This window comes from Aptenodytes patagonicus, chromosome 9 (genome assembly GCF_965638725.1).
Source record: "Aptenodytes patagonicus chromosome 9, bAptPat1.pri.cur, whole genome shotgun sequence".
Lineage (NCBI taxonomy): Eukaryota > Metazoa > Chordata > Aves > Sphenisciformes > Spheniscidae > Aptenodytes > Aptenodytes patagonicus.
In genome coordinates, this window is record NC_134957.1 from 18,838,431 (window position 1) to 18,865,514 (window position 27,084).

At 37.7% G+C, this 27,084-nt stretch overlaps 1 protein-coding gene across 9 annotated transcripts in view; it reads right to left on the reverse strand.

Moving 5' to 3' along the window:
* The window catches only part of TENM1 (teneurin transmembrane protein 1), a 940,180-nt gene that overhangs the window by 161,988 nt on the left and 751,108 nt on the right, over positions 1-27,084 (reverse strand). For all 9 annotated transcript variants that reach the window (XM_076347340.1, XM_076347348.1, XM_076347344.1 and 6 more), the window contains one exon: positions 2,334-2,574. In XM_076347340.1, coding sequence (XP_076203455.1) covers positions 2,334-2,574 — 241 coding nt within the window. The remainder of the gene's footprint in view (positions 1-2,333; positions 2,575-27,084) is intronic.

A 27,084-nucleotide genomic window follows, 5' to 3' on the forward strand; every position in this document is an offset into this window, starting at 1 on the left:
ATTAAAAAAAAATAAAAATCTGCTTAGACATATTAGGTATGTACATATTAGGTAGATTTGGTACTATTAAAGATTTAGCACAGAAATACAGCTGCCATTGACATGTATCCCTTTATTTTGTAGGATTCTTTTTAATGGGCAGCTAAACGTTAATGGAGAAAGAAAGCAAGAGAATCCAGATATTAGGCCAAAGTATTTGTTCAATTCTAGCTGAATCATTCCCTGTTAAAGGAAGAAAAACCAGGCTGCAAGCCCTTCTTTTTCTCTAAGGCTGTTTTGTGTACTATAGACTTCTGGGAAGCGGTGATCACAAACGTTTTTTATTACAATGTTCCCCTGCTATATCACTTGTCTGCACATGAACTGCAGATACGTCTTGGCAAACAGTCTCACAGATTCTACTTTCAGATTATATAGCCTTTCAGCCAGCTTCATGAGAGGCTGCAGCTAGCTACCAGAGGGTGCATGAAATCAGCTGAAGCAACCACTGAAGGGTAGGAATGTGGAAAATTCCCAGACGTTGTGAATCGCCTACGTGTAAGCCCACAGTATGTTTTCCAGTCTGAATTCCTAATCCACTGCACAGCCCTTTCGTCAGTATCCAATTATTTAATTATAGATATAACTATACATCTATGTATTTGTCCTTTATGAGAAGTTTCAAATTTGCAAAAATAATAAGAAACCAGAAAAATTAAACTGAACTCAAAAGAGACTTAAAATTGCAAAGTATTTTCCGCAATGAGGTCTGGCGAGAATATAGTGAACAGAGGTGCAGAAAGGCTAAACAAGATCTACCCAACTGTTGATTGAAGAGAACCAAAAGGTACTTAATGGCTACAGAATGCCCAGGGATCAGCCTTACATGCAGCAGAAAGTATAGAATATATGAGCTTGTTACACCAGAAATGACAGAGATTTATCTTTATAAAGATTATGTAAACAGAAGCTTCTAGCTCTAGACGGACTACCTGAACTAAAATTTTGCATATGTTCTCTTTTGGAGAAAAATTTCCATCCTCCTTGATTCTTTTTGTGATTTGTCCTTAAGACAAATAAGGAAAGTTTTATTTCAGAATGAATCAGCCTATTCTTCAATCCCAACTTAATAGCCTTTCAGAGAAGAAAGACTTGACACTTCTGATTAGCAGCAGTTAAGTGTTTAAAGACGTATACTAATATTAAGTTTTGTAATAAAATAAAAACAACCTTCTTATAAAAGAACAAAATTTAGGTTTCAGTGATAATTGGCCCTTGGACATATGTGTATTAAAAAGGAAACACTTCTATGCATAATACCTTATATTCTCTGGATCAGATTAGTTGGATGTCAGACATTCATCTGTTTCACCAAACACAACTTCAACAGACAGTCATGCACTTTACATGTTTTAAAATGCCAAAACCCAAAGGAAACCCTAGTCAAAACTTCTTGGTGCTCTGTTCACAATGAAGAGGAAGAAGGTTGTAGAAAATCAAGGGCTTGTTTTAAGCATCAAGTCAGCAAACACAGCTGTAGCTGAAAGCCATCAAATTAGCTAATACTTTTCAGGAACAAAAAAAGCTTATTATAGCCAAAAAGTCACAGGCAACTGTATTTACCTCTGTGGCAGAACTTTGGGTACTGAAACACAGGTTTGCTGAATACAGAATGTATTTGCTTTCAATTATTTTTCAGAGTAGATTAGTTGTGTAAATTGTGAATGATCCTGAAGTTGAACCCTCCGTTCCCCAGCTCCCAGAGGTAAGGCTCTCCATGCTCAATACCTGTCTTGGGCCGGTATCATTTCTCCATTACCAAATGATTATCATATTATATTCTTTGTGTATATATGCAATAAAGTGTTTAAATACACACTGAGGAAAATATTATTTTAGTATTATTTCCTACCTTTTCTTACCCACAGGAAAGCTACAGCCTGAACACTGACTGACTCCAGAAGTGCCAGAGTACACTGATTAAACAAAATTTCTATTTGCTGATTACAAAATGGCGCTGGGAGAATGTGGGAGGGTGAGACAAGTACGCAAGCACAAATCCTGACTGCACACAACTCTAAAATACCTATGTAATCTACACACCTTAAGAAAATCAATGTCTTCCAAAACTTTGCAAAACATGTGCTTTTATGAGCATTAATGATCTAGATGAATCAAGTAAGTAAGGCCTCACATGGTTACACGACATGGCCTCAAATCAAAATGCATTGGCATGTCCTGAACGACAAACTTGTAATTCCCCACCACCACCTCATGCCAACGTCAGGCCTCCTCCCCATCTTTTTTTTTTTAAACCATTTGAGAGATGTTGTGTACAACAGGTTGGTCTGTACCTGGTTTCCAGAGGTATGTTGCTGTTCAAGACCCAGCTGTTATGGAGATGTACCGAATCTTGCGTACTGGTGGGGGGAGTCGGGGCAGCAGGACTGGGCTGGCTGCGGGTGGTCATTGATCTTCTCTGGAGAGAATCAGCTGTTGGAGGTGGTTTTCTGGCGCAGGTACACGCGTGCGGTGGTGGAGGTGGTGGCGGGAGGGGTCTGAAGGTGAACTGGTTGTGTGGGCTACCTGGCATATCTGAAACAACAAAGAAAAGGCAAAGAAACCCACAGAGCGTTACTATTTTAAAAAGCTCAAGAGAGCATGAGCATGACATGATATTTATTGGGATTAAAGCATTGTGCTTTATCACGTTGTTAACCCAGTTGCCTGTACAATGTTGTTGCAACATATGAAATAATTTAAGATATAATACTCTACTGAAATGGAGAATATCAGACAGAGACACACACCCTCCAGCACTGTAGTTCAACAAAAAAGAAAAAGGAAAAAAAAGAAGAAGATATAACATTCACTTAATTTGTCATAGGATTTTTTGGGGAGGAGGGTAAAGAACAAATAAATCAAGTTGACACTGAATTGCAGCAGAGATACCAACTGATTTCATAAGGTATAAATCTCATTTAAGAACGTCTGTGAAAGAAATAGACACAGTATAAGAATTAGTCTTGCACTTCAAATCAAGAGAGAAAATAACTGAATAATTCCTACCACCTAACAAACATCTTTCATAAAACAAGGTTAACACATTTCTACAGGTCTGTTACTGCATTTGTTAAACGAGACCGGGGAAAAGGCCCTCTTACAGACTATCTGAAGCACTAATGATCCAGATTCCCAGAGAAAAGGTTTTGTGGCAGCTAAAGGCAGATGAGCTGGCAAGGAGCTCACAGCCACTGGACGAGGCTGCGAAGGAGATGGAGTGAAAGATGTGCGTGGTGGGTACCCAAGGCCCTGCTACCTGTGCTGCCGCTGCCCTACGGGACCCTCAGTGCTGGCCTCAAGCACCCGAGAAGGACGCTGTAACTGCACGGGTCCTGCCCTGTGCTAACACTGCTACACGGCTTTAAGGTGGCTCAGCCTGGGCCAGTGAGCTTGAATCCTCCCGCAAAAGACAACGAAGATACAAATATGGTGTAACGGTACTTTGAAGAGACAATAAAATCTTGTTTTCTCTACTTCCCACAAGTCTGCAAAGCCTCTCAGAACAGCAGGAAACACAGCTATGGAGAACTGAGGCAAGAAATTCCTTTTTGAAAGAACAATAACAAATACCTTGCAAAGAAGATGCTGATAAAAAATGCTGCCAGATTGAGTGAACTGTGAAGCCGTTAACCTGAAACTCTTCCAGCTAATTTACCTCAGTGCCTAACGCGGCTTTGTCCCATTTCTATATGCACCCTCGCTCTCCCTTTTACCTTAGCAGATGTCCAGTTAAATTTGCACAAAACCAGCTGGAGCGGAGCTCTGATGAACCTGCAAAAATTCCCTGCAAGGAACTGTTGTTGCCATCCATTTACAACACATGATTTCTTTAAATTATGACATGATGTGTCTTCAAGGTGAAAGATGAAAGTGTGCCCCTTCCCTTCTTGGAATGGCTGCTGGAAAAAAAGCACTTTTTTCTCCGTGACATTCATAATTTACCCCAACTGGAGAAACAAGGTTGTTTAGTGCTCCACATAAGCTTTTCTATGCTGCGGTAAGCAAAGCTGTCACGGATTTGGCCCAGGCTTAATCCTTTTAATTTCATTGATCTTTTATCAAGGCAGCATTCTTACAGTTGCATTAAGGTTTACGCTGTAATATTAGTTTGCATATACCAGAAAAGCATTTCTAAGCATATTAGAAAATTGGAGACCTTGGAGACCTCAGTAAATTAAATCACTGGAGTCAACAGTCCAGAGCTCTGAAATAATCTTCTAAGGCACTTTCATATAATAATTAATCTCAGTAAATCCTGTATCCTGCTATTTTAGAATTGAAAGCTACCCAATTTTGGACATAATATTTGATGTCCAGCATCCTCAAGTATTTGATCAATGACATTCCCTTACTTAGCGGTATCAATCTTAAATCCACTCTACAGAAAATTTGCAGGATTATTATACATCCTATAATTTGCATGACAAGCCATTTCAATGGTTGTGCCACTGTCCTGTTAGAAAATTGCTGATCTTTGCCAGGACACGCAGTTAGACTCTACAAGGTACATCAAAAGCTATGCAGTAAATGCCGAGCAGCCAAGGTGACTGCTTCTCTAGGTAAATGGGAAAAAACTGTATAATATATATGGCAACGCATCTTTTAGTTCCCTTCTTCCCCTTTTATCTGTACTGCCCTTATCCTGTCGCTAGCACACAATTATCTGACCTACAGTTTAGTTTGTTCCATGCAATAGACTGGTTCTGCTTTGTGAACCATAAAGTATTTCTGGTCGGCAGGGTACCTTCTATCTCCCAGTGCAATTTATCACAACACATTAACACATCAGATTTCCTGGAGGATTCCTTTTTAATTATTACACTTGTCACCCCTTTGTCCAGCTACTGGCATCACAGAAAACGTCACATCAGATTCTGAAGTATTTTGGTGATTTAAAGACAAGTCTTCTGCATCAGACCTTCGCTTCAGTGAAGCAATGCAAATTCATTATGCTGAGAATCAGCCTGAGTTTCCAATTAGTTTTTACAGACTTTCTAATTTGGCAAAGTTATTTTTATTTTGCTTGAAACTAAGTCTACATCTCATTAACTTTATTTTTATACCACAAAAAATGTTGCTTGGGATATAAAGTGGCATTATATCTAAATATCCACACTTATGATTATTCAGAATGCTGAACAAACAGTAGACTCTGTAAAATAACTTAATGCAAAATCATTTAAATACCTAAAAAGTGATATTACACAAGATAATTTGTCTAAAGCCAACAAGTTTCCAAAATGTATGGGAATGATATAGAAATTAGCTTAGCTATAAATTTTTATCCTGTTGCTATTGTTCAGCATAATGCTATCCATAACAACTCCTGGTTTTATTTTTAATGGTTGCTAATAACATTCAGATTTTTTAATTTTTTTTACATCAAAAAGTCTATGTATGATATGCAAATACAGCGTTATTTGTTTTCAATGTGTTCACTGACATGGTAGAAGTTTCCATTCATCTAAAAATGTAACTGTAAGACGTGATTTCAGCTCAAACTTTACATTTACAATAATTTGCTTCAAATCAGATTTTCATCTGAGGAGCATCCAAGCCAGAAGAGATGCTCTTGGCCCTCACTATTGGCCACCTCATCTACACTTGCATTTAGCCCATTTTTTTACAGACAGAATAGGCTGTTGAGAAAATGTCTAAATTCTTTTCCTTGAGAATTCATTATTTTTACATAGTTCTCTCATTTCAGCAGAGCACATCTAGAACTGTGACGTTTCCTGAAAAGATCTACACAACATTCTGCTTCTTTGTTGTATATTGGATCTGCTTTGTTTTACTCTAACTTGCACACTCCCCATCGACTCCACAAACCCCACTTAAATTTCTTTCCCCCCCTTTTTTTTTATTTTTAAGCAAAGGTTTTTGCTTTCATTCTTCAGTAACGATGTTAATTTGTTTAGCTTTTCTATTTTGAGACACTTCCCAAACGCCATGCACTCACTCCAAAAGAGAAACTGCTGTATTGATGCTAGCTATAAACAAGAAAAACTTTCCTTGTAATTCTGCTAGTTTGAAGGATTTCTACTTGCTCTCCTTTCTTTGAAGTTTGAAGGGAGGAGTTCTGCTTCTGTCCTGAATGTTTCTTCTTCTTCCTTGGTTCTGACTCCTTCTTTTGGATGGCTCTTGATCAATACTGAACACATGCTGCTCCATGGCAGTTGTATAATGGAGCTTGGTATCCTACAGATACAGAGTGCAGACCTCAACAGCTCCTCTTCAGCTGCTGAGTTCTACTACTACTGCTTTTTCCTTCAGGAGATACAATAATTCAGATCTTGCTTTTTTCTAGGCCTCTGCTTTTCAGAAAGTGGAAAGTAAGTTAACTTAGACACCTCCCTTACTCTGCCATGTTCGCTGAGTGCTGCCATTCTGCTCAAAAGTTATTGGAGGCACAGACCAATGGACGAGAGCAGCATTAACATAAACTCATTATCCTTAAGAGTCAGGCTAGAATGCCTTTGTAATCATAAATATGTAGCCAAATTGCTTTATAGACTGACAAAAATGAAATAAGCAGCTTTATCAACTAGTTAGCACCTGATTAAAAATTACTTTTGAAAATAAGCCAGGCCTTTGCTGAAGTATTTTCCTAACAGTTTTGAAGTATACTGCACTATACTTTTTGGATCCATGTAGAAAGAAGGGGTAATTGAACTGTTTTATCATTTACTGACAAGACTACAATAGCCTGTATCATTACTAAGTGAAGTATATCAGAGAGAATATATTAAAAAGTAATGAACCTTAAAAGGTTTGCATCTAACCTGTAGTGCTTTTCAGATATTTTAATTTTTTCAGTTCCTAAATTCATTATTTATTGGTATGTTTGGATTTTTATTTTTTTTTAACTAGACATGTCTCAGCTGAGTATGAAATAGCTTGCAATCCATTATTCAATGAATGAAATAGCAACATATGTTCAGAGAGTTTAGCTTAGTTTATTTAAAAGTTCTATGGGTATACTACTGCTCAGTTACAAACCAATCTGTAATTTTTTCTCAAGCAGAGATGAAGGAGCGTAATGGGCACTGAAGAACTGGAAAAGATTCAGTGCAGGGAAGACAGAGAATCTGAATGCTTAAGACCAGAGCTAAAAAGCATAGAATAAAAATTCTCAGTTTTATAATGAGATTTATGCTCTGGGTCCGAGAAGACAAACTAAGATTTAGATGTAGGTGCTACCATCGCAGAGTCCTGGTTCTGCTACATGTTAATATACTTATTGATGTTGTGTAAGTCTTTACACCCTTTCCTTCTAAATTTAAAATTGTTCTTTTTCTATGTATGCACCAATGACCTTACTAAGCCCCTAATTATTTGTTGCCTACCTCTGAATTCCTTTTATTTTTGCTGTCACATATTTTGAGAAAAGGTGAATATGAAAAAAAAATTGTGTATGAAATTGCTCTATTGATATATAAATTTATGTTTTGTTTCCGCAATCTATTCTACACTTGCTCCTTCGATGTAGCTCAACATTTAGTTGGCCTACCTTACTTGCAAAAACCTTTGCTTCGAGAACTTTGTCAGACCAGTAGGATATAGAAGTATCTAACCAGCACCTTTAATACCAATTTACCTTTATTGTTTTGCTGTATATAACTTTTTTCCTCAGCCTTACTACACAGTAAATCTTCCAGAATATAAAATATCAAACATCTCTAAAGAACTCTACAAACCATATGATTTTATGCAAAAGAAAGTTTATAATGTAATGAAAGCTTATAAACTAAAGGTCATACGGACTCAAAGTTTACATACAAAGTAAGAGAGATTTAGAGACCTCGAGAGACCAATACTACTTCCCACCACAGCCTACTGATTCATGCCCACGGTGCTTTGAGCTCGCCCCTGCGGCAGCAGATTTTCCTTGCTGAGCAGGTTGGGACGGCCCAGAAAAGACTGAGGGAGGGAGGGAGGGAGGGACCAATTAAGCATTGGGGATCATCAAGGGGCTCTGGGCACTTTATTCATTAGTACAGCTGTGCCCTCAGATAGCCAAGTATATAATTTCATACCATACTGCCACTCTAAGAGTAGAATGAACCCTACGTGTCATTATTTAGGCTGTGCTGAAAACACAGCACTTCACTTCCAAAGAAAATTTAACAGAGCTCTTATGCCACGTGCTTTGAATAGTGTCAATGAGCATAAAATACAGCTGGATTTACAGATGTCAAACAAATGATGTATAATACTTAAACACGCAGTCCAATGTGTTCCTACGGATCCCATTAAATGTTTCCTTAATGTTCTCAGTATCACATATGTTCAATTCCCTTGAATCCCTTACAATTATCCACACACGCAATAACAGCTTCTAACTCATAATTTGTGGATCGTTTTAACAAAAAGACATTTGGTAAAATAAGAATTCTAATAATTTCCTAATCCTAACGGAAACTTATTTCTCCTTCAGCATTTCCAAGTTTAGCCATATTTAAAAATGAAATATGATGGCAATTCAACTCTTTTTGAAACACAGGTAACATTTACATTGAATGCTGTATGGTCTAACTATGTAGAAAAAAATCTGCTCTGCATACAAGCTACAAGGACAGTAAGGACTTCTTATCATGGCTGCGCAGCACTTCTTTTTCTATTTTTACATTAACAGCCTAAATTATACTGTAAGACCCGACTGACTATAGTTTGTAAACACTCATAATGGACCTCGTTCTAGGAAACTTTACAAAAACATAATTACCCAGTTTTGAACACCAGACTAAAAAGAAATGATGGGAGCATCACCAGCAGGTCTCTGTTTAAAACACTGTTGCTTTTATAGAAGTAAATGTTTTATGTTTCTTTAATTCTGTTTAAAACAATCTCTTGTGAAATAGTGCTAAACTCAGCTAAAATTCCTTCTGGAGTCCATATTTATTTAGGTAGACTAATATGAGCCTGGGATTTTCCCATTATTTTAATTTACATTTTTGGTCCATTTCTAACAAACAGATGCTGGATTACTTAAAGTCTACCAGAAAGTCTTCACAAATCAAATAGTATAAATGGACTTTACTACCTGCATGTGATATTAACTATCAATGCCTTAAAACTTCGAGCAATAGAAAGCATAAGGAATTTTCATTAGCAGGACTTTTGTATTTGCCAGTAATTTGCTATTACTGTTGCATGTCAGGATGGTAACACTGCTGGGCTCTATTTCTGCTAGAACATCAATTAGTAGCATGATAAAAGTGAAAAAAATACTGGAGATCTCATAGTCTTTTGGAAGAGAAATCAGAAGTGTCTCAGAAGTGCCTCTGCAAACAAAGTTTCTTGACTCAGCTGCAGGAAGATGTGGGAGACTTTTTCAGGCAAAAGAACGGAGGTTAGAACTCATTAGAGAAGGAAAGGCAGTGATTTATCACTGGGGAACTATCACATGGCCACCCTTTCCAACTGTGCTGATAGGATGCATTTAATAATATTTTGCCTTTCAAGATTCAAGAAATTCTGTCATCTGTTGTCATTGTACCGTATACTTAACTTGTCAATTTTACTTCATAAAATTCTTGAAAGAAGACTGATATACTCTTTTTTTAGGTGTGCGTGGGGGAGTGTTTTTGCTTTTTCTGATGATAGAAATGTTAATATACTCAAACCAAAAGAAGGGCTTGTGGGCCCAAAGCTATCTATTTTTTTCTCCAGCTGTATCAGCTTGTGCAATGAAAGACATTACCTTTCCTGACAAACTTTGCCTTACTTAGAGGCACTTATACCTGTAGACCATTAGAGCTACCACAGCGCTACTCCTCCTTAATTAACTCCATCACTCAGTGTTTTAACGTGGGAGCCTGATGGCTGAAGTAGAATAATTTTGGACATAAACACTGCACTATAAGATGCCACTCTCTGTGCTGCAGTTTGTAACCAGAAATGAGTTTCAGGTTATAACGCTGTGTACTGTGGATAAGATGCAAGTTTTAAATGTTACCATGCAGAAGCACCTGGCAATATAAACACGCTGATGCGTGTTCAAATAAAATCAACATTGCCAAAGGGGAGTGAAGAGCTAGAGCTCCTGAGGCGCTTTTGTTCTGCTGAACTGTCTGAATTATAGCTTCGTTCTATACTACTTCTTCATATAGCTGTTAAATACCAATGCACTCTTTGTATAATATTTACATGAAAAAATGATTCCATTTATGTGAAATGCCCACATTTATGTCAATTAATATGACAAATTCGAAACGAAACTATCCTACCCACTCCCATCTCCTTTGTTGCAGTGGTACATCCATCAGATTCTCTCAAACACCCATCCAGTTGAGACAGGACTCCTCTTAAATCACTACAGTCTGTTCCAACACAAGACAGGCCCATTGGTGGTTGAGTCACAGAGGTCAAGGACAAAACGTGAAGGGAGAAGAAAAGCAGCGCTCCAATTATGGAGACCGAGGGAACAACCTAAACAACCAGCTCAGGCTTCCAGTGGTTTGTTTAGCAGATCAAGCAGCTGCTGGTACAATTAACATGACGCTGCATTCAAAGGATAGAAGGGGAGACTGACAGCTCCCAGCCAGCTTAAAGGTGATATTTCAGGAGAACGCCTAATTCCTGCCATTACTTAAAAGTGGTGGGTTCAGTCAATATCACAAGTTGTAACTTCTATCAGTGGCAACTCACAGGGAACAGTACAATCCCTATTCTAAAACTCCGAACAAAGCGGGAGAGATTATAGCTTGCAGAGTAAGCCTATCATCCAGGTTTACAAAAGCCAGGCAGTTACAAGTAGCCTGGCAGCAAATTTTGATGACCTTAGAGGTGAACAGATTTTGATTAAAGAGCAGTTTATGATTGGTAAAATAGGTTGTGAGCAGCCATGGCTGTAAAAATTAATGTTTCCCCAGTTATTGATGGTTTTCGGCACAGTGATATATGTTCAAGTTTGGCCTTTGTGTCATTAAATTCATTAGCTGTGAGGGCTTTCTAAAAGGGATCTATGGGTAATGGAATTAGCAACTATAAATCATACTGAAATATACAGTGTATTTAGCCCAGTAGTTCAGTGGAAATATCATGAGTATGGACATATTAAGCCACTTTGTCACCAACCTCTCTACAGTAGATGATAACCTTTCCGGCCTGCCTCTTACCTGCTTCATCTGTGTTCCCGTTACTTTGCAACATTTTTAGGAAAAAAGACTGCTTGAGGCCATGCCCTGTTACAGACCCAAATAATGTAAAACCCTGCAGCATTTGAGTTCAGTGCACAGCGATGGCTGACGTGAAGACTCTTCCATTTTAGTGCTTGCCTTCTCAAGGCTGGGGACAGTGACGTGAGACCTACGAGTTGACTGAATTACAGAATCCTGTTCAGCTTAAAGCCCAGCCATGAGAGAGATCAGTTTGTTGATTCATATTTTTGTAAATATAAAATATTCTGTGGCTCTACAGAAATACGAAAAGATGATAAGCCCTAAGTCATGGTTAAACTTGCCAGTTACATCAGGACCCAAACTCAAGCCCTGATGAGCATGTTCATGCACATTCCTGGAATTACTGGGGGCAAGATCCCAAGCATATCCTCTATCTATTTGGACTCAGACAGAGCTAGAGCTTTGTTGGCAGCAGTGCAAACTAAGTTTACTTCAAGGTGGAAGTGCCTGAACTTTCTGGCTTCAAGGATGAATCACACTCCAGCTTCTCCCGCTTGGATATATAAAGGCTTTTGCTCAGGACACCTGACTCTCTGCACTCCAGATTATCATGTCAAATCCAGACATCCATCATGTCTCCTGACATTATTCTGCAGAGCATAATTGAAAATACTAGACCCATTTTTATGATCAATACCATGTACAGATGTAGAAGCTTGAAGCTCTTCTGGATCATTCAGTAATTGTCTCTACCCCCATGTATTTACTTCATTTTTAAGACAATCCTTTTAGAAAGATATTAAGGAGGGAACACGAGGAGAAATATAGACTAGTTTCTATATTCATAACATTCTGAAGAACATGTTTATAGCTTATATAGGAAAATGAAGCACTCTATTTTATTCAATAAAACAGTATTCCATATGTTTTTATTATGGATTTCACCTTGACATTAAATTGCTTGATATGAACATCTTTACATATATTTCCAGTGACTGTTATATGAATATAGGGAGTATTAAAAAAATAATTCATTTATCTGTGGTTATATAGTAACTTGTGGAGGGGCAGAAAAAGCTGTCAAATGTATCCACAATATGCAAACACATGCAGAGTTTAGCTGTGACTCTATATGCATATCTATCTCAAATTCATCAAAATAATACTAATGTAGTATTGTTTTTTACATAAATACTAAGAAATATTTTTCTTGACAGAAGACTTTGCATCCAGGTTTTGTGTAAACACTGTAGCCAGTTAATAGACTACAATGTCTGTAAGAGTACTGTATAAAGCCTTAGATAGCGCTCAACATCTAAGCTGGAGGATATGGAAGAGCACAATGCATGGTCATCACACTGAAATAGGCTAAAAATTACTTTCAATCATGGTATTGGTTTTTTTAAGGAGATTTGGGCATTCTATAGAAAAGTTTACTTCAAGACTGTTTCCCTGCCTTCCTGGGGAAGAGGTGTAGTGGTGCAGCGATGGTCCAGGGGCACCATAGCTGCACTGGGGCCATTTGGGTGTCTTTGCTCTACAAGAGCAGAGAAGTAGAAGACAGCTTGCTCAAAGCCGGCTGTTCAGAACAAATATCCCTTGACCTACAAAGTTCAACCAGAATTCACCATAAATCGCTGGGTTGCATCTGACTATAAATCTGTATCCCCTGTACTGGCTCTGTAGAAATGATTTCCGCTGTATTCTCTGAGATTTAATTTTAACGTGATTCTTCCGTCTCTGTAGACTGTGTGGGGTAGCAGAGTTGTCTGTTGTTACAATTTTCTGCTAGCTATTTTGGATGATCAGAGAGAAAACTTTATACAGAAGCGTGTTACCAACCAATAAAATGAACGGCTTTTGGTGAAACTGATAATGCTGTTATCTGGCTCTTCCTGAATGACTGCATATACATTCAAACTTGTTATATAAATTAGGAATATGATCCATTACTCTTCCTGAAGTCAAGAAGAGACTTCCACTTCATCTTAGTGGAGGTTAGTTTTAAACACAGTTGATGAACTGACAAGCAGCAAGTATGTGTGCTTATTACTGGTCAAGAAATATTGTTGACAACTTTTTTTTTTTTTTTTTAAAATCAAAGCACATGTGGCTCCTCCTGTCCTCTCCTCAGAGTAGTCTGACCTAAAAAATAATTTGCAATTAATACATAAATTACAGTAGAACAGATTTTTCTCAACAACCTTGCTACTTCCCTGTTGGTCAGGGTAGAGAGCTCGCAGGAAACCAGACTTTCATTCAACTTCAGTTATATTCTACTTCACAAACTTTAGTTGAGAGATTTCTTAAAGAAGAGTTCTTTAAGACAAATTACAGTTTCAAAACATATATTGTCCTTTTGAAGTTTTGCTTTACAAGAGAAACAAATTTTTAAATAGAGAATTATTTCAAATTATCTTTTAATTCTCTATTTAAACAGAGAATTATTGTTTTAAATAAGGGAAACAATTTTTTTTAAAAACAAGAATGGTAACCTTAGCTGTAGGATAGTTAGCATCAATTTATTCTTGGTAACCCTTAGAAGCACATGGTATAATTTAAGAAGGAGGTCGCATGTAATTGTCAGATAGCATAGCAGAAAGCTATTTGTCACTTACCAAATGATTTTACGTGATATCTAAATTACACTAAATTAGTTAAAGGATGTACCTCAGCAAAGAATTAGCTGACCGACTACTTCTGCCTTTTATCCCTAGAGGCAGTTACCAAGTTCCTGTCCCTCTCGACTTAATCCACAAATAAAAGAAATACTTCTACAAAAAGACTTATTCCTCCCATTGTTGTTTGCTAACATTTTATTTAGGAATGTCGACACTTCTCCTATAGTACTGAGCTTGCTGGGAGGAAGGACAATGGTACATGTGTAACTGATGGTAAACAACAAATCGATTATTTTTTAAAGAAAAGAAAAACTCCTGTAGGGGAAGACAAAATAACAACACAGAAACAGCTAATGTAATGCCTGAAACTGAACATAACAGCCTAGGCAAAACCCCACAGCTTTCAGGTTCGTCTCTCTAATGCGTATTTAGGCATTTACAAGCAAGCACGTAGATTTTCAGAAATACCAATACGCTTCTACCACTCCACTAAACCGGGGGGTTGTGCCCTGGTTCCTCAGAACTATTTAGGGCTTTTAAGTCCACTCTGCATTTTATTATTAGGAGCCCTGCACTCTTAATCACCTTTGAAGACCCGAGCAGAGCATCTATCAAGTACCAATAGGGTCACTTCTGCATAAACTGATTCAGACAGTTGACTTCAGGCAGTAAGGTTTGACAAGCTTCTCCTGCTATTCTTACTCAACTTGCAAAAGAAATCCCGTGCAATTCAAAATTAAGAAAGATTACATCACTTTACAGCATTAATAGGTTATAAAAGTTCTTTGCGACCGTATCCTCAGTTCACCTCACAACACATTTCTAAGGTGCATTTCACTCAAAGCTTATCTATATACAGTTATTTAAACTCATTGTAAATAAGACACGCATTTTTGAATATTACTAGAAATTACATCTATAAAATATCGAATAAAACCTTCAAAACAAATGCATAAAGAAGTATCAAGGGAAACATAATTTTTCATATGAATCTAACCAACAAAGTATTTTAATGAGCGCACATCTATTAAGAGAATTCTCAGGATACTGTAATTATTATTCATTTTCTAGAATTGTTTCACCATGAAGCTTTATGCTACTATGGGGACTTTAATGTTTATGTTTTGTGACGGCTGCGTTGACTATTAAAAAGCAATTTGGCTGACATTTTAAGTCTTTTGTTGCCAGTTTTAATTGGATTGTTCACCAAGCATCAACTCCCCCGTTAACTGCAAAAATTACAGGCCAACGTCAGTTTATAGTAATGACTGTTTAATGATTTTATCCTGTCAGTATGCCAGCTTCATATAGATGCATGCATGATTAGTTTCATATCAAGGCCTGTAATTAAATAATTGAAACCTAAACAAAAGAGAGTATCAAAGAGGAACACATCCTTAATAAAGACTTGAAGATTTATCAAGATACTCATTCCAAATTAAAAAATAATTAATGTTTTCAGGTCAAACAGTGCAAGAGTTGGTGTTAAGACAAAAGTTCTCTGCACCTTTTACTATAGAAGGCATTTCCCTTTAAGTGATGCAAAGTTTGAGAGCTCACTGCAGTGAGTCTTGGCTTACCATTCTTAAATCTGACTCAAAATTATTCAGAACTCATTGTTAGCTATTTTTGTTTGCTTTCCAGACTAGGTAAAGCTGCTTTTATAATAATAATTATAAGATATAAAAATAATTATACCTCAACTGAAACTTACAGTACTTACAATCAAAGAACAACAAGCCCACTAACTTCTCAGAAATTCAGATTCTTGAAAGAAAACCAATTATTATTCTTTGTTCAGCTCTGAATCCTATGCCAAACTCCTACATATTTCAGAATTTCAAATAGAGCAAGAAAGGCTTTTAGAAGATAACTCTCTGAAAGTGTGAAATATCCATGAAAATAAAGCCAGAAACAAAGACTCATAAAGCAGGGCCAGGACTGCAAAGGCAGCAAGTGCCTCCTCATACTGCTCAAACGGAGTTCAAGAGGCTGGGGGCTTCTTGGAGAATGTCACACCTTGTGGTTTTGTCCATCCGACATGGATGGTAACTTTCTGCAGGCAGTTAAACTCTTGAATTTTGAAAAGAACTTGGTATTTCACACATTTTGATACTTAGAAAGTCCAGGGAAAAAAATTACTGACCAAGGGTTTTCACTGTCTTATTAATGAGCACATCTGCACTACAAAATTTGGGATAGGGTGTCTCTGTAAACTGAGCTGGGACGTTTGTAGCTTCCCATTCAACTTAGACCTCAAAGGTCAAATAATACCAGACTTTATTGTGTTATGCATTCAGTAAGTATTCAGGCAAATTTCAGCAATTTATAGCAACTTAGAAGAACTTACATTCATCTGTGTTCAGGCTTGACTTTTACAGACTATACTCACCTACTAGAAAATATTAACCTACTGAAAAGTCAATAGATTTTCAAGGTTGCTTCATTTTTATGTACAAAAAGCTGTATGCCTCGCAGAATCATTCATTTTCCTTTTATTGCCAGGATGATGGCTTAAAACCTGTTCTGACCAAACTTTTGAGCAGACAGCTTTATTTGAAAGATTTAGGGGTAAATTTAGGACCCATCTCTTGTCCCAGTTACAACAGCATGACATGGGATTAACTCCATTGATTTCAATTATGTTATTCTGCCTTGGTCTGCTACATGTAACCACAGAAGCTAACAGTCCAACTTTGATAGGGCATATCCGTTTTTTATATACTTAGAAACAGGAAATTTGTCACTTCAAAATATCAGCTGTGGAACACCGCACAATTCTGTTCCAGGAACGGGGTTACTGTATTTGTGATTTAGAAAGGGATGAACCACTGAACCAGTAAAATACAGGTTGGCACAAACTTATTTTGATTCGTAAAATAAGAAGGTCCAGCAGAGGTATATGAATGGACATACATCAGCAGATGAAAATTCACATTGACAAATGCAAGCCACCTCAAATTGATTGCTGAGATCTAAATTAACTCCAAGTACTCAGAAAATGGACCTGTGTATGTCCGTAAACAGCTCAATGAAAACCTCTTATCTATGTACAGCTTTCGTAAAAGAATGTAACAGCATGGAAAATAAAGCAAATTGGACAGAAAGTAAAAAGGCAAATAGTGTTAAATCATTACATACACATCTTGTGGTATACTTTGTTCCATTCTCGACACTTTTTTTCAGAACAATTTGGTAAAAATAGAAGGGATTTTACAAACAGGTGACTAGATTGGTGATGTGGAAAAAACACTATGTGAGGAGACACTAAACAGATTGTGTAGTTTAAAGAGAAGCAAGATATAAACGATAGAGAAACAACATAATGAACTCAGTAGGTACGCAATTATTTAGAGTCACAATAGAAGTACAGCGGAACACTAAATGAAACTGTTAGGAGAGAAATTTAAAACTGATAAAAGGGAATACTCTGGGACGTTTTTTTTTCTTTCTTGTTTTTTTAAAAAACATTTAATCTAGGAACTTGTTGCTACAAACTGTCATTGAGATGAGGAGGTTGCAAATATTTTATGTATAACATTTTATATAGAGTAAGCAGGCAATATACGCACAAACCTAAGTGTATCTAAATATAAAACCTCCATATAAAAAGGAAGTCTTTTTATGCGTATAAGTATATAATATACATATGTATATTTTATACATACACAAAAATCTCCACTGAATTAAAATCTCAGTGGAAAGAATAAAAGTTAGACTAATATTTGCTCAGTTTATTTACGAGGCTAAATTTTTATCATCTTGAAGGATTTCATTTCACATATGTTAATACAATAGCACGATGCAAAACTGCACTCATGGCTTGCTTCCTGCTCCGGCCAGAAAACCTCAACCAAATTCCAGCCGTTGATGAATTTCTTCCTACATGATCAGGTCAGCCCTGGTTTAGTCAGAAGACACTTGGGGAAAACAAGACAAGTATGACATTTACTCAGCCAACTGACGAAACACGTTTAAGGCAATCCATTCTCATGGCTGAAAAAGAAGAATGGATCTGCCTTGAAGTCATGTACCACCAATAATGCAAAAACTAGAGACGACATGCTTGATTGAACTAGTGAGTGAGCTAGATATTGACACTTAAATAGCAACTTGAAACTCAACACACATGAGGAACCCATGAAACCACTTCTATAGGATTTATTATCCAGAACAGAATAGTAATTCAAGCCTCCTTCTGATCCTCATCCTGATGTTTAAATTCTAATTTTGATTGAAATACGTGACTTAGCAAATACTGTAAATAACCTCATACAGATTTTATGAACAATACAAATGGGACTACTGCACTTCAACCTGAATGATGCAACAACCAGGTAACAAAGTACCCTCCGCCAAACTCATCCCACAGTACTGAATAACAGAATAACCAAGGAAACTAGGATAGAACAAATAGTTCTGTTCATATACTTGCACTGTGCTTTATACACTTGCCTGCCTTTATTATGGAATATGCAGACTGAATGCAAACAAAGTAAATGTATCAAGGAGGTGGAGGAAGGAGTTGGCAATAATACATGCTATAGTTACCTTTTACCAAAGAGGATGGACAGAATGGGTGAAGATCAGCAGGCAGTTTCAGCTCATGCAATTTCAAAATGACCTTTTAAAAGTAATTATTAGAGCATTCAGCTGAAATTGAACTCTTCAGAATTCCACGCACTTACAAAGAAGAAATTGGAAAAGAAAATGCATCATATGCATCAAAAAGCAGGGGGCCACTCAGACACAGCTTTCCTCCTCCTCCAGTTTGTTTTTTACAATCTTACATTGAAGAAAAAGCAACACACCACACAACTATCAAAATAAAGCATATCCTATTGTTGAAAAAATACACGGCTGAAAAATGTACGAGTAAACATGTCAATGAATCTGTTCCAACTGAAGAAAGAAGAACTGAATATAAAGAGGTACTCTAAGACAGCTGTATGGTAGTTCATAGTCCAAATTCAGATTAAAATTTTGCCTAATGTAGGAGGGAATATCAGATGGCTGCAGAGACACTCCCAGGCTAGTTTACAGCCTGTAGCGATCTCCAAAGCTCTAATTCTGTCCTGTTGATGAAACAGGAAAAAAAGAGGGAAAGGAAGGGAAGGATTTGTCACCAGCTCAGTTCTGCAGTGCATGTGCCAGCACCCATACTCACTCTGCGTGCTGCAAAGCAGCTGTACTGGTCCCAAAGAGGCTGTGAAGAAAGAACTGGTACCATTGCCTGGGACATCTGCCGAGCTAAAATTAATCTCATGTGAATAGCCTTGCAATCTGATAGCACAAATATGATTATATTGCTACATTGTTTATATTATAAACGTTGCTGTACACTACACGTGACAGCATAGCTAATGCAAAAACAACTTTTACTTCATGAGACTGAACTAAATGACTGAAACTGTAGTTGACATTTATGGTATTGATCAGGCTCCAACATTAATACAAAGTAAAATGGCTTGGGAAGTTTATCCATTTACTGATTAGTGATTCATCTCCTTCCAGATGATCTCCGAGCGTGACAGCATTGCGTAAGTTTGCATTCTTCCTCATTGTGAAGCATTAGCTCCATTTCACATGCTATAAAGGCAGCACTAAAATTACCACGCTTTACCTGTACAAAACTATAACACTTCATGTTATTTTCAAAATGACTCTATTGCCTTAAAAGAACCTGCTCAAACCCCATAGCAACAGCAGCAAACTCCATGACCACTAATAAAGGCCCCCCCTAAGGCATTAGTCAAAGACAAAACTGTTCTATTAGGTTATATTAGTAGAGAACCCTTGAATGGCTGCTGTTAAAGTGAATAATATTGCCCATGTCATCACTGAATATGTAAAATCACCTGGAAGATTTCCAGCACAGATTCCATGAATTATAAGAGAATCCTGCACTCGGTAATACCACAAATTCCAGGCAGAGCAGGACCGTAGGCAGCTGCCATGTGGAGTATACAAAGAGCACAAGCGGTCCCTACAGGTACCAAAAATAGGGGCAAACTCTTGTCACTGGAGCACAGACAACGCACTGAGATGCTCGCTTCCCAAAAGCAGGAAGGGAGAAGCACAGATGAAGGGAGACGCTGTCTTATTTTCCTTTCACATAAGCCAGGTGAACGCAAGGGAACTGCCAAGTGCACTCTCTTGATGGGTACAGTAACAGTCCCCCTCTCTCAGTCTCTCCTGGTGCTTTCACTGGTGCAATGAAGCTCTTTATTTTCTGTCCCAAGTTCTTACTGTCAAGCAAAACCGAGCAATGAATGGGGATACAGTTCAGCTGAGAGCAGAATTTGATTTAATATTCCTGTAACACTTTGAACACAAAAATGCACTATGGAAGTGCTAAGTCTTATTAAGCTTGGCAATAGTGAATGCAGGGTGACAGTTTCCCTAGACTTGACAGTATTGCTCACCAGTCTCCAACATATATAAGCATAACCAGGCAATGCAGAGAACACTTAACTGTAGAAAAGAGAGGAAACATTCCGTCTCACAAATCTAGAAAGCCAGCCTTTACAGCTTTCATCTGAGCATGGGAGGCTCAGCTTTATTTGCTCTGTCTGACACACATGGGACTTGAAGCTTAGGCACTCATACCATACACCTACTACCTGAGGCATGCCACTCTCAAAATGTAGTTGGCACGGGGATTTGAATGTCCATCAGTCACATAACATAGCGGTGCCTGACCACTGCGCTACAGAGCACGTTGGTGTCTGCCTCTCTACTCCAATAAATATTTGATTATTTATATGCAGTGAAGTAGCTCGCAAGAGATTAGGAGAAAGAGTGAGAAAGAGAGAAGACTAATTGTGTACCAGGTGCGAGGGTATCATTTTCAATCCTCTCCTTCACCATTATTTGACTTTCCAGGCGAGTATCTTGACAACTGCCTTTCCTCTGTGAACCTCTTGCTCTGATGAGGAATTTCACCTCCAAACAGAGATCTCTCTTCTTCGGGGAAACGTCACCGGAATTGACACATTTCCTGAAATGTTTGGGTTTCAGCACACTTTCAAAGAAATGGGATTTTACGTTTTAAAGCTCTACCATAGAGATACAGGCAACACTTTAATGCAAGGCGTAAGTCACAGCAGCAGATTCTTTTTCACAGATGGTGGTGGAAGTCTTAAGTTAGAGAGGAGCTTTTCTGACGAGGCACAGGGGGCTCCTGCGCAGCGCTGGGCTCGTGCCTGGGTCAGCATGCCTGCCCATACGGAAACGTAGCTAGTACTCTGGTCATTTATTCCTTTACCTACCAAAACCAAGGTAAACAAAATGTAGGCTAAATATAGCCATCAGGAGTAAAACTCTGTGTGCATAACTTCAAGTCTTTTTAAAATAGTAAGTAAACAATTTACCAGTTTCTCTTCATATATAAGAGAAAAACTCTGTAGATTCTGAATGTATCCACACACTGCTGATGCTACAAAGACAGAGTAATTCTACTATATAGCCCAAAAAAGACAAGATACCTGGTAATCTGCCTCTTTGTGAAGCAGTGCTTCTTCTCATCTCACACAGGAGAGATAAGAGACAACATGGAAAGCTAAAAGGACAGCACTTTATCCCTTTGTTTGAAAATTTTCAATAGACAGCATTTAAAAAAAAAAAAATATATATATTAACTGGGTTCTATTCAAATGCAGCACGAAAGAAAACGGTGTCTAGTTCAGGCTGGGCACAGTGACCTGCCCTAGTTTGTAGCTGAACAAAGGCATAAAAGCAAATGATAAATTTCCATTTTGTTATACAATATTTCATTAGGGAGCTAATTAAACAGGCTGTACTCAAATGCAGGATAAAACCAATATTATACATGAAGGGGAGCATTTCTGGGAAGATACTAGCTGATAGCACTAACATAAATGATTTAGGTTTTTTTTTCTTTTCTCAACAGTTAGGAACAAAAAGCTTTTTTCCCCCATTACCCCATCCTAAGTAGTTTTTCAAATCAAGCCCATGTTCACATTCACGCTGTCACTGATAATGGATCTTGTGTCAAATAAGAAGAGAGTAAAGGACCTGATAATAAGTGCAATTATAAAACATCAAAAATGGTAGATCAAAGTGGATTTCCTTTATTCCGCTGTGTACAGTCACTTCACAGCTTTTCAGTGTTCCTGTCATGTGGTCCTGACAGGATGTATTAATTTCCTCTATTATCATAGCAACAAGAATGGCACACTTCAGAAAGCAGCTGACAAATGCAGCTCCTCATTATTACTCTGTCTTACTTTTATTCATTTTGTTTATAAAAACACTTTTTAAATCCCCTTCTCCTGAGATTCTCAGGCATGATGATAGCCATCAAATGGTTGATAACCTTGTGATAAACAAAACTCGGGGACAACCTCTCAAGTCTTCCAAGTACTGCCACTCTCCAAAGAAGAACTGAAATTTACAGCCTACAGAAATTTCAAACCCAGTAATGAGTTCATGTTAGAAGAGCTTGAAAACTTTACCTAAATATTCCTACTCTAATTCATCTTGGAAGAGTATCCATTTTCAGAAGATTTACTAAATTCTGTATGGGAATTTATAGCATAGATTGGTAATTTAACATACAAATTACATTTAAAAAAAATAATAAAGCTCAGGAGTTAAGCAAACTAGCTCAGCCGCATTCTTCCCTCCTTGGCCCCGCGGGTACTACCATGACTCAACTCCTGGTATGGCTGCTCAGGTTTATCACCACAGTGATAGTTAGAAGCTTCTGAAATTAAATGTGCATGGCAAGAAAATAGTTTTACAGCATTTTTCCACAGCAAAAAATATAGATAGAGGCTTTGAGCTGGTGGTCTCCTCAATAAACCATGCTTACCCTTCCCGACATTAAAGCTTGCAGGAGTGTTTGCTTGTGAGCTGATCACAAAATGCTGCAGCCGGTATTGCTGATATGCAAAGGAACATAGACTCGAACCCAAAGAAAGCAGAATAAGAATCAAGCAAATTGCATAATATAAACAAGTGCGTGCAAAATAAAGTTCTGAAGCAACACACTGTCGTATAAAATTGCATACCCCTGTTGAAGTGAGTAAACCATAACGATTTAGTGAAAATACAATATTCACACTAAAACCTGGAAACTATTATATTTGACATGCAGAATTTCATACGATAAATTCCACTCTAAGCATGCATGCTTATGTAAAGCATCATGTTCAAAAAGTCTACAATGTTATTTTGAATTTAGAGCATAGTTGACCAGTGTTGACTTTCATGACTAGTTTGAAAGAGTAAATCTAAATTCACTAATTCAATTGGCTATGACATGGCCCTACGCAGTTGGAAATAAACTGAGGTACTATACCATGCTGCCATCACAAAGAGTAACTATCTTAAATATTAGTATAAAAGCGGATGCAGCAGTTTCATATCCTATCATATGAATATTATGGCAATGATGCGTAGAAGTGATTTACATCTTCATTATTTCTAGACTGCAAGAATCGCTATTGCTAGCACTTTGCAGAGTCATTTGCTAACATTTAAGCAAGTTATGATTAATGCAATTTGAGTAGAACGCATATTGGACAGATAGATTATAGCCCTGCTGATACTGTATGTACAATAATTAGTACTGTGACAACAGCTAATTATTTTTAATTTTAAAGCTGAAGGATTTTATCCATAAATATTGTGGCTGGAGTTAATAGATCAGTTCTTTCCATAGTCAAAACAAGGTGACAGAGATTATGCATTAAATAAATGAATAATTTCTTATCAATATTTAAAACTAATGGAATGCACATCAATAACACCACTAGACATTTAAGCACTGCTGCAAAGTATTACTGACAAAATTAGTATATAAAGCACCCACATCATCGTCCCACCCGCTGTGCTGTGCAACACAATGAAACTTCAAAAAACAATAGAAAACATAAAAACTACCTCCTTAAAATTCAAGAGATCTGAGATAGCAGCATGAAACACTGTTCCAGCTGTATGGAAGACCATCTGTCTGTGTAAGAACTGGAGTGAAAAAACAGATTCTCAGATGAACTCAAAAGAAATTACTTCATGATTTTGATAGTGCTACTCTAGAAGAGCATGTCCAAATTGTATGGCCTGCAGTTAGCATCAGGACCTTACTTATCTGCTAATGGGCAAAGTAATGTTCTGTATAGCATGAACACATACATCTATGAATTTAGACAGCAGAACACCAAGGAAACTGTCAAGAGTTCACTTACGAATGAGCACCTGGTTTATTTCAGACTGGAAGTTCTGCGTTTAAAATATTCCAGCAAGTTTGAAACTTTAGGAAAAATGATTTGAAAGACTTTAGAGAAAATTCCTAGAACTGGGGGGAGAAGAAAAAGAAGTGTTTCACTTGCACATGAAGATGATACACAACTTGCAGTAATCCATAATGGGGAATGAAAGACTTATTCCAATATATGGCACTATTCAACTACCTCAGCCACAGGTGTAATATGGGAGAGGACAACAGCACTGAGGTGATTGCTTCAAGCATTAATACCTACTTTTTCTACCCCTGGGAAGTCCATCAATCACTGAGCAACTGATTTGTGCACAAACAATAGCTACTGGCAATAGCAGTGCATAGCAAAAAACAAGGCAGCCTGCCACTGTACCAGAAGACTAAGATGTGGGCCTGAGCTGCTGCCAAACTGTATGGTCAAACCCAAACATTTCAAGAGCCTAAATCAATGAGGCACTGAACACGATGTAGGAATGCAAACAGTATTTATGACCCAACTGTTCAGAAATAATGAAAAAAGCCCCAGAAAACAAGGGATAATTCTAAATTATGAGATTTTCTTAAACCCTTTTAACCATTTCCCTGTGAGTTCCTTTAGTCCCAATGGGAATCATTTCATGCTTTCTCACGACTGAGAGGAACACTATTTTACTTGAAAAGAAAGCTGAAATCCTCACATCATCCTGTCAGCACTGCCTCCCCACATGCTCCTAGGGGAGCAGGCAAAGCTGGGCAAGGCTCTGCTTGCAGACTGGCCCAAATTTTAGAAGAACCTTGGGTGTGCTCATCATTCTCTGGGATTGGAGCAGCATACCGATTTTCTTTTAGCTCGTCCAATTTTCTGGCAATACAGAACATTCATAATTGATGTTTCATTGATTTGATTATTTTCTTTAGAAAGCTGTACAGTTCTTCCACAGCTAAGAGCTGCAGAATGCTCCCAAAACCATTCACATTTATCAGTACTTCTCTGACTCACTCAACATCAGTTTATTAGCCTTAATTTGTACCCTTGTGTTTAACATCAAGGAACGTACTTTTTGATTGACTTTGAAGAAACAACCCTTAAAAACAGAAACTGAAACAAAAGCTTTCCCAGCAGAACAATTTTCAAAACTTAGTGATACTAGAACAAACTTCTTGGTTTCATTTACTTGGGTAGTAATTGCTCAGTGCAACAAAGAAGCCATTTCTAATAGAAGACTCATATCCCTAGCTCCTTTAAGTGCTCTTGGTATCAGATTAAATATTAATACAAAACAAACTGTATTGTTCAACTACTTTTTGCATTACTGTTCTGTAAGGGATCACACTATGAAGCAGATGTAAGACCGATGTCAATATTAAATGTACTTAGCTTTTCTTTAAAGTCAATGTGTCAATTTATACAAACGGAAAGGTACTCATCTTTTGGCACTTCAGATTTTCTTCAGCATCTACATCTCAGAACCATCATGAGATGAAAGAATTGGTCAGAAATACAAATAATGTATTTTATTCGACTGAGGTTCCATTACATTAAGAACAGAAGAACCTAAGAAAGCAGTCAGACAACTATGCCTGACCGTGAGTCTATTAAGACATCCGATAAACCAGCAGAAGCAGTCTTAATTTCAGCGCACACTGTACAAGTGAGAAAACAGTTGTTATAACAGATGCACATCTTGACTGTATCCCTGCCACAAACATGTATAAATGCAAATATCACTACAAATACCTTATTCTGTTTTATTTAGAATTCACCACCTTTTGCCTCATGGGGTAGAGAAAGATGAAGAACCGATAATTTTTTTCAGATACTTAAAACAAGTTCTCGATAGCATACACTTGAAGAAGTAGCAAAATTTCCTGCCACAAGTGGAAAGTGAGACACGAGACGTGAGATCAACAGCATCCAGAGTCCCAGTGTCAAAGATTCTGAAGCTTTCTAAACAGCCGGGATAGTACTGGAGTGCTGCTGAACAGAAGTGGCATCTAACCATTCAAAACTGTGCCAGTGCTCGTACTACCATACATCGTGGCTTTCTCACATGAAGTGGTACCTGAGAAAAACTATTCTTTTAGCAGTTTGTGCATAATTTGGCAAATGCAATTGTCTAAAGATGCAATGTTTAGACAGCCTGCCACATAGCATGCTTATGTCCCAATCCCAACTATCGCTGGGTAGAGAAGAGCTCTCTGGCAACGGAAGGAGGTTACCAGAGGACTGAGATCTATGAGGGGCATCCAGACCACTGCAGAAGCACAGGCTTCTGTGGAGATGTAGCCCATGTAGGGTAACTCTCACAAATTCTAAGCACACTAATCAGGATATAATCAGTATTAGCTTGCCTTGAGCTCAAATGTAAGCATACTAAAATAGCGTACCCAATAGCAGTAACATCTGATGGCACAGCCATGCACTATATATAAGCATTTTATTTAAGTATGTGAGCAAAAAGAGAAACTATGACCTGCACTCAAGTGTCACTGAAAAACATGTAACCAGTGACCCAAGTAACAGAATTTACAAGGTAAAGAACGGAATAAGCACAAGGCATTGCAAACTGACAGGACATCCCGAGCATGAAGTGTGTTGTCAGTGAATAAATCTAGTAAAGTTTTGTTTTGAAGTCTAAAACTGGCTTATCAGAAGACTTACCATTTTTCTAAATACTCTCCCCACAGCAATCTCTAATTCCCTAACTGATGCATATATGGACACACATTCAACTGCAATAGAGAGGACCCCAGCTTCCCTGTGATCTATGAGGTTTGCGGCAGATCTTATGCCCTTTAGATATATAATTAAATACAGAGTGAAGTCACACAAGGTGATTAAATGCAATCTGACCTGAGTTCCTCGTTCTGCATTATCATCCAGAGTCTCTTCTCTTCACACATCTAACCTGTCGGATGCAAACATCAGCTTGAAGCCCTACAGTAATCAAGACTGAAAGTGATAACAGATGCCTAAAAAAAGAAGCTAAAGTAGTAAAGCACACAAAAAAGTATGGGTGACAAACCGTGTTCCCGCAGATTTTAATGTTTCTTTTTAAATCATAATTAGCACTAA